We start from the raw sequence: 11,938 nt of genomic DNA, 5'->3' as shown, positions 1-11,938 counted from the left end.
CCCTACCACCAAATGAAGAAGACATAAGCAAGAAATGGAAAATAACTGCCCAAGACAGCCCCCAGTGTTCATTTCCTAAGGAGAGACACATGGATGTTCAGCTCTTGGGCGATTCAGAGAGTTAACTAGCCAGCAAGCTGACCCACCACGGGCTCTGTACCCTCCAACGACTCTCTGACTTGGACTGAACACCTCTATTCCAGTATCCTAGAAAATCCTTTTCTCTTGGGAATTCTTTTGCCCCCTAATTGCATCAGGGCTATTTGCTGGCAAATAGGAGGGCATGGAAGGTGTTTAATGAATGCTGAATGGAACTGGGCTGAATCCAATTTAAAGTCCCTTCTTCCCCACTAGAAAAGATTGTGGCTGTTTGGACATTCCCATGGTCATGTTTCTTTCCTTTTGAAGTTGCATTTGTTATTTTGCTTCATTTTAGGAGGAAAGCCAGAAATCTGCCTTAAGCTTTATTTTATTCCATCATGTAGCTGGGACTATGGAGAAAGCACAGGGAGACAGACCTGAGCTCAAAACCTAGAACTCTTGGGGAGGGAGAGCACGAGTGAGAAAACCATGTGTTCTCTTACAGGCCCCAGAGAGTCTAGTGGACTTGTCTTCACTCATTCCACAAGCATTTATGAAGCACCCACTAAGGGCCAGAGATTGTGCTGGGCTCTACAGGTCCATCAGCAAAACCAAAGGCAGGTCCTCTTCCTCCCATAGCTTACAGTTCACTGCGCACTCACATCGGATCTGGACTCATGAAGAGCTATAGGATGAGAGCCCCAAGGACCGGGCTTTGCTTCCCAGCCCTCCAATTGAATGGCAGGCCCTCAGTTTTCCTCCTCTGTAAAATGGGTTCAGCAACCCACATTGCATAAGTCAAAAGAGGAGAGGGCCTCAGGATCCTTGAGGTCCAGAGAAACACTGTGGAAGGACCGGGGTACTAGTCACTGTTTATTGGGCCTGTTTTGGGTGCTAAGAGCATGTTTTCTTTCGGTTCTTACCCCACCCTAATTGGCTGATGCTGTTATCTCCCTTACCCAGAGGCAGAAACAGGTTAGAGGGTGAGCTCCGCTTTCAAGGAGTCTCAGATAGAAGTGGTGGCCCCAGGACTCGGAAGCAAGAAAGGTAACTGGGAAAAAACTCTGCTGGGGAAAGTCTGATGGGTACTAGGTTAAATGCAGGATGCTCAGTTAATGGGATACACTTAAACTAAAAAAATTGTTATATTCAAATTTAACTGGGTGCCTGTATTTTTGTTTGCTAAACGTGGCCACCCTACAGAGGTTCTGATGTCAGGCAGGTGGAAGCCTGGGGTATAGCTGGGTGTAGCTGGGACAGGAGGCATGAGGTGAACACTATTCCTGAGGCTGGTGAACCAGGGGCCGGAGAAGCCATTTGGATGAAGAGAACAGAGAGGAGGAAGGCTGAGCACGGCAAGGCCCAGGACCAGGGTGATCTCTGCAGCTGGAAGCCAAGGCTCCCGCCCCCCCAGGGTAAGGCTCCCGCTGCCTGGGAACCCTCAGCTTCGGTATTTTGGGCTTCGGCTCCTTTATTGGAGCTGCTTGTTGTGAATATGGAGTAGTCAGCCCCCGGGCTCCCCCAGCTCCCAGCCCCCAGCCCCCGGGCCACGCTCCCAGTTGTGCTTTAGGAATCATCCTAGCTTCCTTTTGCAACCTGGTTACCCCCAGCAGGGCACAGTTTTCCTGGAAACGCAGCAGCTGATGTGCCTCTGCATTGCCACTCAACTTCCCTGTTCTTTGATTTGAAAATTGGAGGTTTGGGCATTGATTCACACAGCCATTCCCTTGGTCAACAGACACCAAATTACCTTTTTCCCCACCAAATTATTTTTGTGCTGGGGAGAGACAGGCTTGAACAAAAGAAACCTTAAACAAGAAATCAATCATGAGGATTTATACCGGTGATTAAACATGTATTAATTATTAAATTAGGATTGCGTAAGTACCATGAGGGCCACGGAAAGTAAGGTGGTCTGATATAGTGGGGAAGCGGCCTAAGAAGTCCTGAAGCAGTGACTTCGGTGGTGTTTTGAAGGAGAGTAGAAGTTAACTGATAATAATAGATGCCAGACACCGTGCTAAGCAAGCGCTTTTACCTATGTGAACTGATTAATCCTGACAGCACAGAAGGAGGTGTTCTATTCCCATTTTGCAGGCCCAGAGAAGTTCAGTTACTTGTCCAAGCTCTCACAGACAGTAAATGGCAGAGCTGGGATTTATGAGCCCTGGCAGCCGGGCTCCAGAACCTTCCAAGCTGCCCTGAGGTGGTGTGACTGGGTGTGGTTAGCGCTCAGGGGCCAGAGCTGACGCTGGGCCTCGCAGGGAAATCCTGCAAGCCCCCTCTGGCTAGGTTGAGAATTTGAGACTTGGGCCTGAGAACAATGGGAAACCTTTGAAGGGTTTTAGAGGTGGGGGGGTGGAGGCTGGGGGTGTGACCTGGTCCACATTGAAATTTCAAAAGATCCCCTGGCTACCAAGGGTGGGGGATGGGAGGAGAGTCCGGGCTTGGGGTCCGGAGGGGAGGCTGTGCCTTCCGGATGGGATCACAGATAATGGTGGCTCTGGAGCACGGTACAGGCTGTGCAGAATGGAGCTTCGTGGCCGGAATCGACCCTGGAAGACATTTAGAAGGTAACTCCCGCGGGACGCGAGTTTGGGAGGTGGGGGAGGGAGAGGTCAAGGGTGACGTCCGGGTTTGGGGTTTGTGAAACTGAGTAGATGGGAAATACTGGGAGGGAGCTAGATTTGGTGGCCTGAGATTATGAGTTGAGTTTTGATCAAATTGCCCTAGGTCTGGGATTTCCTTTTTGTCTTTTGGTGATTTTTGTTGCTAAATTGGTTCCTGATCGCCTTTAAGTGTTTCCTGTCCACTTTAGTTCCCTTTCCCCGTGGTATTAGTTTCTCAGAATTTTAGAGGCCGAGAGGATTTAGACTTCATTTTTCCTTATGAATGTCTTCCTTTGTCAGATGGGTAAATTACTTAATCTCTCTGGGCCTTAGTTTCCTCATCTGTAAAACAAGGGTAATAATAGTACCTTCTTCAGAGGATTTGGGGAGGATTAAATGAATTCATATGTAAAATGTGCTTAAAACAGTGCCTGGTGTGTGGTAAGCCTTAACAAATCTAGCCACTCTTATAAGGTAAAGATGAGGTGATACTGTTGTCATGACAACCTGATGAGAAGCACAGGCAGGGCAGGGGCACTGGTGGCCAGAGAAGGAAGCTAAAGCCCATTGAGGTCACTCCAGTTACTTAGCAAGTACATCTGAAGGAACTTTTTGTACCCAGCCATAAGCAAACTGTTAGCAAGTATGTCCCGAAGCTCAGGGAACTCATATGCACTTAAATCAACACAGACTCCCACGTGCTGGACAGACAGTTCTAGGCTCTGGGGATACCATGATGTATATGAATGATGGAATTCCTGCTCTGAAAAGCAAATACATCAAATAATTTCAAAATGTGCTACGTGCTAGGGAGATGAAACCAGTTATGATGTGATCTGAGAGGGCCTCCTGGAGGAGGTGACATTGGGGCCTGGATCTGAAGCAAGAGAAGGAACACATGTAATGGCTCATAAGGGATGGAAACTAGTTGGCAGGAGACCACTGGTGTGTTTTGAGGGCTCCAAAAAAGGTCAGGTGCCTGAAGTGCAGTAAACAGTTGAAGGAGAGAATTATTTGATTTATATTTCTATATATCACCATAGATAAAATTACTGAGATTCGACTTTTAAAAAAAATTCATATACAAATGGTAAATTCATACCATTCAACCTAATAGATTGTGCAAGAAGGGACAAAATCCAAATTAGGGCCATGGTTGATCTACTGGAGATCTTATACAGAAACTACTTTATGTAGGAAGAAAATGTCATTCATTGGACAAATATTTTTTGAGCACATATTATGCCCCAGGCACTGTGCTAGCCCTGCAAAGGCTGGTGAATGCAGACCCAACGTTCTTCCCTCCCCGCCTTTGTAAACAGACAAAAAGGAAGTAAATGAAGAAACAAGATGTTTATACATTGTGCTAAGTCCTCAGAGGGAAATAACAGGGTGACATCTCAGGAAATGTTTTGGAGTCAGCTTCAGACGGGTGGTCAGCAGAGGCCGCTGGGAAGGTGGCATTGCTGTGGGACCTGAGCAATGAGAAGGGGCTACCAGGTGACTCGACTGGTGGAGGCGACCGAGGTGCCCAGGACGTGAGGCTGTTCCAGGCCTGGTGAGGAGCTGAGTCAGCAGCCAGAGTTCCCAGAACTGGGAGGGAGGGGAAGAGTCCTGGGACATGAGATCAGAGATTGGGGACCAGCCCAGAGAAGGCTTTGCAGGCCATGTTTAGAGTGACAGGATTTTCTTCTGAAACAGGGGTTGCCAAACATTTTCTGTAAAGGGCCAGACAGTTAGTATTTTAGGCTTAGTGGCCTGTATGGTCTCCATCTCGGCTCAGCTACTCAACTCTGCCACGATAGCCCCAGAGCAGCCACGGACAATATACAAATGAGTGGACATGGCTGGGGTCCGATAAAACCTTATTTATGGACACTGAAATTTGAATTTCATACAATTTAACAGGTGTCACAAATTATTATTTTGAGTTTTGATTTTTTTTCCAACCATTCAAAAATGTAAAAAGTAACAGAACTCATTTTTAGCTTGAGGGCCTGACCCAAACCAGTGGTGGGCTGGGTTTGGACCCTGGGCTGTAGTTTGCTGGTACCTCTTCTAAAGCCAGGAGAATAAAATGATGCAATTTTTTGCAGAAAGGTGTGAGGACATGGTATGATATCAGAAGTGGACATAACAGTGTAGAATTGAGCAGACGTTTAGTTATTCAACGATCACTGAATTCCCGTGGTATCCACGGTGCTGCTGGAGAGGGCCATGGATCCGTATCACATGTTCGACACCCGCAGGGGAGAGTGAGAGACTAATGCCTACAAATTTCAAGGTCAAAAGCAAAAGTGGATTGAGGAACAGCAAGGTGGCATTAGCTGGAGTGGAGTGAGCCAGGGAGAAATTGGCAGGAGGGAGGGTGGAGAGCTGGGCTGGGGCACATTGGTTGTGTCTGGGAGGCCATGCCAAGGAGTTGGGATCTTGTCCTAAGTGTGATGGGAAGCAGGTGGGAGATTTTTTTCCTTTAAGTGTAGTAAAATACACATAGCATAAAATTTACCATTTTAAAGTGAACAATTCATCGGCATTAAGTACCTTCACAATGTCGGGCAACCATCCCCTCTGTCTAGTTCCAGAACTTTTTCATCACCCCAAAAGGAAACCCTTTACCCATCAGCATCACTCCCAATTCCCCTTCTCACTCTGGCAACAACTGTTCTACTTTCTTTCTCTACGGATTTGCCTGTTCTGGATATTTTTATACATATGGAATCAAGTACTATGTGATTTTTTTTGTGACTGCATAATGTTTTGGATGTTGATCCATGTTGTAGCATGTATCAGTACTTCATTTATTTTGGCTGAAAATTATCCCATTCTATGGCTATACTACATTTTGTCCATCCATCCATCAATTGAAAGATGTTTGGGCTGTTTCTGCCCTTTGGCTACTGTGAATAGAGCTGCCAATGGAAGGTTTGAGCAGGTAGGTGACATCTCCCTGTTAACAGGACCCCTCTGGCTGCTGTGTAGGGGAGAGGTCAGAGCCACCACGAGGGGAAGCTGGAGACCACTTAGAAAAGGGTTCTCAGCCTTGTCTCTGCAGTGGGGTCCCCTGGGAGGCAGAACAGACACCCCCCTGGCATTGGAGCAGGATGTCCAGGTCACTGGCTTAGAAGGCTGCATGGGTCCTCTGGGTGAGTAATAGGGTTGCCGTGAAGAAGGCAGAGAGCCATGATGAGCAGACACTCAGAAGAGACAGCTCCAGGTTTGCTGGTGATTCAGATGAAGGTGTGAGTGGAAGGGAGGGGTCAAGGGTGGAGGTTTGAAGCAAACCCTTGAAGGGTGATTGCATCAAACCAGGTGGAAAGCATCGTGGGAGAAGCAGTTTTGGGGGAGCCAAGAAGTGGCTCCGTGTGAGGTCCCATTAGCCATCCATGCTAAGTCCCTCAGGTAGGGGCACTGCACCTGGTGTTACAGGAGTTTAGAAGCCAGGAAACTTCCAGGTGAGAAATCAGGAAAGGCATCCTGGCCACGAGGGGCACCTGGGATAGGATTTGAACTCTGGGTTTTATTTCAATAGGCAGAGAGACCTGACGGAGGGCGAGCCAAGTTGGGTCATGCTTGGGCAACAGGTAAGTTGTCCAGCTCCACTGAAAAATAGAGGTAGATAAGGCTGAAAATCAGATAAAAGGGGCTGAAGGTCAGGGCTTCCTTTAGTAAATAGTGGAGAATCACTGAAGGTCTTTTGAAAAGAGCAGTGAAAATGGTAGCCAACATTTGTTTCCAATGGTTTGTTTATGGTGGGTGTTTTCATACCCATTAATTCCTTTAATCTTCAGTACAGCCCTGTGAGACAGGAGTTACTGTTATTCCTGGTATATAGGTGCAGAACCAGGTGCAGAGAGGTAAGTAGATTATCTGAGTTTACCTGGCTAGACAAGCAGTTCAGATCTTGAGTATGTGCTTAATTACCTCCTTATGGGGCTATCATGAGGTAGAAAGAAGGGATGAAATCTGAGATGGTGTGGACTAGATGTGGAGGAGAGGGGAATGGAAAGGTAAAGAAGATTCTGAAATATTTTGTCCTAGTAACAGAAGGAGGGTGGAAGGAATGGTGACCTTGTCTCTGACTTTACTCCCTGCTCAAGCTTTCTGCCCCTCATTCACTCCAACCACACTTGACTTTTTTTTGTTTCTCCAAAACATCAAAGCCGCCAAACTCAGGTCTGCCCCAGGGCCTTTGTACCCTCCACCTGGACAGCCCCATCTTCTTCAGCTCCAACGTCACAGCCTCACTGGATCCTTCCCCTCCCCGCCCAACGCAGACACTTTCTCCATCCCATCCCTCTCCTGCCCCCTCTCATCCTGCTGTGTTTTTCTTTATAGCATTGGTCTCATTTTGAAATTTATCTGATTTTGTGTATTTGCTTAATTGCTCATTGCCTCCTTTGCTCCCCCGTAAGCTCTTTGAAAGCAGGAGCAGCAGGCAATAGTAGCCAGGTCGGGTGCTTAAGGGGAGAGGAGGCTCTCCCTATTTGTGCAAGAAGAAAATGCCTGCCTAGGGGTTAGATACACAGGTCTGGTGTTCAGGGGCGAGGCGCGACCTGGGTATTTAGATTTGGAGTCTTATGGCAGTGGATAAAATTACTGCGTGGAAATATTTTGTCTGAGCGTATACTTTGTGCCTGTGTTAAGTGATCCTCAAAACGACAGGTAGGAACTATAATTCCCATTTTATAGATATGATGACTGAGGCTCAAAAAGGTGAATAAATAACTTGACTGAGTTCCCATAGGTGGTAAGGGGGGAAGCTTGGGAGGGACACCCCCCTCGCCGCCCCCCACAGCATGATGGCTCTAGAGCCTGCCTGCAAGCGATCCAGGCTGGACAGTGTTAGGGGGACTCGGAAGTGTGGGAAATCAAATGCTTGCCAGAGGCCAGGAAAGGGCAGAACCCAGACCGGTCTGAGTGTTGATTCTTAGGGGTCAGTGGTGACTTTGTCTTAATAGAAAATCACTGTTCAAGGATAATTCCTTTGAAAAAGGTACATACAAATATAAAATGAACACATGTCAGAGATTTTATTTAACTTATGAATGAGGGAACCAGTAAAACTGGTTCAAAGGAGAATTCAAAGTACTGCACACATAAGGAATGCTGAAATAAATTTACAAGTAGATGCAAAGAAAACAAGCAAAACTGGTCAATATCCACTGGGCCTTAATCAATTGCATTCCTGGGAACTAAATTTGCATTTCTATGGACAAGAATCATTTGCATTACTATTCTTTACAATGTACAGAGTTGTAAATTACCTCAACGATAATGAAAGATGCAGAGAGCCTGATGGAGGAACTAGACTGGAGACTCATCTTTTTTTGCCCTTTTGCACAGTCTTTTGCAGTTTATTTTCTATATTACATGTATTTATTTTTGAAGAGGTAATACATTCACATTATTGAAATTCAAAAGGTATAAAACGGTATACCAGTGAAAAGTCTCCCATCCCTTGGCCGCCCAGTACCCTACGTATTCATTCATTCGGTGTTAGCAATTTAAGTGTGCTTCTCAAGAGAGTCTACACATAATAAGCAAACACATTAACAACAACGACAACAAAATACACACACACAAAGGCTTCCTTTAAAAATATAAAACCAAATGGCTCTATGTTCCATGCACTGTTCCTGCCTTTTTTTTTTTTCCCTTCGATTCAACAGTGTATCTTAGAGGTTGTTCCCTATCAGTACATAAAAGTTTCCAGATTCTTTACCATGGCCACATAGTATCCTTTTGCCAGGTTGAGCCACTTTCTAGCCCCTTACTGTTGGTGTGGTGACTTCTGAGTAAAACAGTCTGTTGAGTTCAACTGCAAGGCATTAAGGAGTGGGTGGGTGGTGAGGCGAGGAGACCACCAGAGAAGTTTTCCCAGTAGCATGGGACCACTAAGCGTGCCAACCTCAGTTTCCTCATCTGTGAAATGGGGTTGATGATCATAACGGCCCCCACTGTGTAGGGTTGTTGTGAGGATTATAGGTTAATTAATGTAAAAGCTTAGAACAGTGTCTGGTACAGAGTAAGGGTCCATAGTGAGTAGGCTCTTAGTATTTACTATTCCCCCTTTGGAAAATATGATGGTGAAAGACAGAAGAAAATAGTTGGAAACGTCCAGAAAATAACTTTTTAAGACAAGAAGTGCTCTAACTTTATCAGCAGAGAGGGAACTACTAACAGCAACTTAACTGAGTGCTGACTTTGTGCTGGGTGTATTACAAGTGTTTGGCAGGGCTGATTAACTGATTGCTGCCAGGAACTGTTATTATCATCCTCCTTGTACAGATGAGGAAATCAAGGCACAGAGAAATAAGTAACTCCAGGAAGCCACAGAGCTGGCAAGGGGCAGCTGGGATTCAAACCCAGTCTGGTGCCAGCAGCCAAACCCTTAACCACTGCACAGTTCTGCCTCTTGATGTGGGGAAGAAAGGAAAGAGGTTAAAGGTGCAAGAGAAACAGGGCTGGCTGTGGACTCACAAGCTGAGATAAGGCGCAGGGAGGAGATGCCAGTGTTGGGGCAGGCAAGAAAGCAGGAAGGTGCAGACACGTTGAGGCCCAGAGGAAGGGAATGGTTTGCATGAGGTGGTTTTGGGGAAATGGAGAGATCTGCTGAGAGTAGGAGGGGGCAGAGTGGAAGGCAGTTGCAAAGGCCCTGCAGAGGGAGGGAAGGATTTGCCAGTGGAAAGATGGCAACTAGAGTGAGCCACAGGAAGGTGGAAGGAAATGAAGCCAGAGACCGGATCTCTGTAGGATCTGAGCCTGTTGAGAGGCCTGTGGACCATTTTTAAGACTTGGGCTTTTACTTTGAGGCTGATGGGAGCCATTGATGGATTTTGAGCAGAGGAGGGTTAAGATCTGACATGTTTTAAAAGGATCGCTGGCTGCCTGTGCATGTTTGCAAGGGCAAAAGCAGTGGGCTCAGGTAGGAGGCTGCTGCAAATCATCCCGATGGAAGGTGATGTTTTATTGAGCCCTAATACATGCTGAACACCTTTTGGCTCTGAGGACACAAGGAAGAATTCAGATAAGTCTTTGCAGGGTTTCTTTCCCTCCACACTGCTGACATTCTGGGCCAAGTAATTCTTTGCTGTGGGGGAGTGTCCTCTGTGTATTGCAGGCTGTTCAGCGGCATTTGATGTGTTTTCCAAAAAACTAATGGTGCCGTGGTTAACAGTCAAATTCAATATGTTTACCCTCTTTTTTTAAAAGAAGAAAATTGGCCCAGTTTTTAATGGAGACTGATGGGTGTTTTAACATTGCTTTTTTGTGTTTACAAAATGCCTCTAAAATGAAAACTTTGAGCATTCTATAAAACTAGGATTTCTCAATATCAGGAAGACATTGGGCTGATAATTTGTTGGGGGGCTGTCCTGTGTTTAGCAGTATCTCTGGGCTCCACCTACAAGATGCCAGTAGTAATCCACCCCTCCCCCAGCTGTGACAATCAAAAACGGTTCCAGGTTTTGCCAAATGTTCCTGGAGGGGTGTGGGGACCTCCCCCCCCCCGGTTGAGAACCACTGGTCTAGTAGGAGAGAGAAACAAACAGCACAAAGAAGTATGTACTATTCACTATTCTTTCCATAATGATCAGTGTGAGGAAGAAAGAAAAGCAGGGAAAGGGGAGGTCCGGAATCTTCTTCCTTTTGATTTTCCTTCCGCTGCTGCGCCCTTCCCACCCACGTTGTGGCCATCTGCCTGCTGGGTCATGCACCATCCACCCCCTGCCCTTTCCACCAGCCTCTTTTGTTTTCTCCTCCCGCCATTTGCCTAATCCTGCCAGGCCCTCCGAGAAGGAAGTAAAAACCCCTTCCAGAGCAGACTTCTTTTCCAAGGAGGCCACAAGTGCTAATTGCCTTGTTATGGCTGTAACGTGGTGAGGGCTGCCCTATTTTCTGAAGGTGAGTCCTCCTGTCACCAGGCCTGGACATGGCCTCAGTTGCAATGGGCCAAAAAGGAGCAAAACAAAACAAGATATTTAAAATACTTCCCTGCCTCTCCCCTCTCTCTCTCCCAAGTTGCACTTAACGACAGGGAGACCTGCAGCTAGCTGAAGGCCCGTAACTCAGGGTGCTTATTGTCCGAGTCGGCAAGCAGAGCAGGCTGGCTCGGGGTGCAGCTTGCTGAAGCTCTCCTCCCGCCGCTCGCCTGTCTGGGGACCAGTGGGACTGGAGAGCCGTTTCAGTGAGGCCTCGCTGGGAAGGTATGCGGGGAAGAGACCTGGGGCCAGCCCTTCCTCTCCTTTGAGGCCAGTTTTATGACATTGCTTGGCTTCTGACAGCCTGATTGTTCCCCGGTTCTCTCCGTCCCCTGGGAATATTAAGAGAGACACGGTTTAATCTATTCTTACTAGCTCATTGCTTAGTAACATCACGACGGAACCTGCTTGTTGAGGCCTGTGCTGGCTTTTTTATCCAGAGGCACAATTACCTGGATTTTTTTTTTCTTTCCTTTCATTTAAATCAGGGTTTCTCAACCTCAGCACTACTGACATTTTGGAGCAGATAATTTTGATGTGGGTGGCGGTCCTGGGACTTGGACGGCGCGGGGTTTAGCAGCACCTCTAGCCTCTACCCACTAGATGCTAGTAGCACTGCCCCTTTCAGCCCAGTCGTGGTAACAAAAATTCTCCAGGCATTGCCAAGTGTCGCCTGGGTGTGTGTGTGGGGGGGTAAGGGGGCATAATCACTCCTGGTTGAGAAGCACTTACTGCAAGTTTAGAGATGGCAGTGTTCCCCTTGACATCTCCCTGGAGGTTTGTAGGAAGAGGGATTTCTCTCTGGGCCTCAGACTGTAAAGAAGGGGGTTTAAATGAGTATTCCAAAAAGGCCTTTCCCAGCTCTACCATTCACTAAAAACTGGATCTTTCTTGAAGTGGTGCTGGTGGAGGGGGCATCATCTAAAAGGAAACAGCCTCGTAAAAGAAAACACATTTGCCCTTTGTGGCTCTCAGCCTTGTTCCTGCTGTGCTTAGTTCTGCTTCTCTTTTCTTTCTTTCTCTCAAGGCTGGTGAAGGCAAGGGCTTTAGGGCTTTGGAGTCATAAGTGGGTTGGAAATCGGGCCTCTGCCATTTGCCAGCTGGGTGACCTCAGGCAACTCACTTCACTTCTCTGGGCCCAGTTCTCTAGCGAAGGCCAATTACCTGCCTCGTCGTCTAGTGCAGGGAATCAAGGAATGAGTCTGTGTAAAGCACTGGTTTAGCCCGGGCTGGCAAGCGTGGAGTAGCTGCTGGCGACCACAGCGA

General features: G+C 47.2%; 1 protein-coding gene across 4 annotated transcripts in view; it reads left to right on the top strand.

The window, feature by feature from the left end:
• The first annotated feature begins 1,110 nt into the window (after positions 1-1,110).
• Positions 1,111-11,938, top strand: part of ZMYND8 (zinc finger MYND-type containing 8) — a 130,796-nt gene continuing 119,968 nt past the window's right edge. The window contains exon 1 of one of the 4 annotated variants that reach the window (XM_037812382.1): positions 1,111-1,128. Coding sequence is in view for 1 of the 4 variants with exons in the window: in XM_037812385.1 (XP_037668313.1) it covers positions 2,611-2,654 (44 nt within the window). In the remaining 3 variants the exon portion in view is untranslated. Of the gene's footprint in view, positions 1,129-2,595; positions 2,655-4,097; positions 4,249-10,804; positions 10,898-11,938 lie in introns of those variants that run through there. The other 3 variants (XM_037812385.1, XM_037812389.1, XM_037812380.1) reach the window with 3 other exon arrangements.

This window comes from Choloepus didactylus, chromosome 19, assembly GCF_015220235.1.
Source record: "Choloepus didactylus isolate mChoDid1 chromosome 19, mChoDid1.pri, whole genome shotgun sequence".
NCBI classification, from domain to species: Eukaryota; Metazoa; Chordata; class Mammalia; order Pilosa; family Megalonychidae; genus Choloepus; species Choloepus didactylus.
The sequence above is the reverse complement of the archived record's forward strand: the minus strand, read 5'-3'. Positions and strand labels throughout refer to the sequence as shown.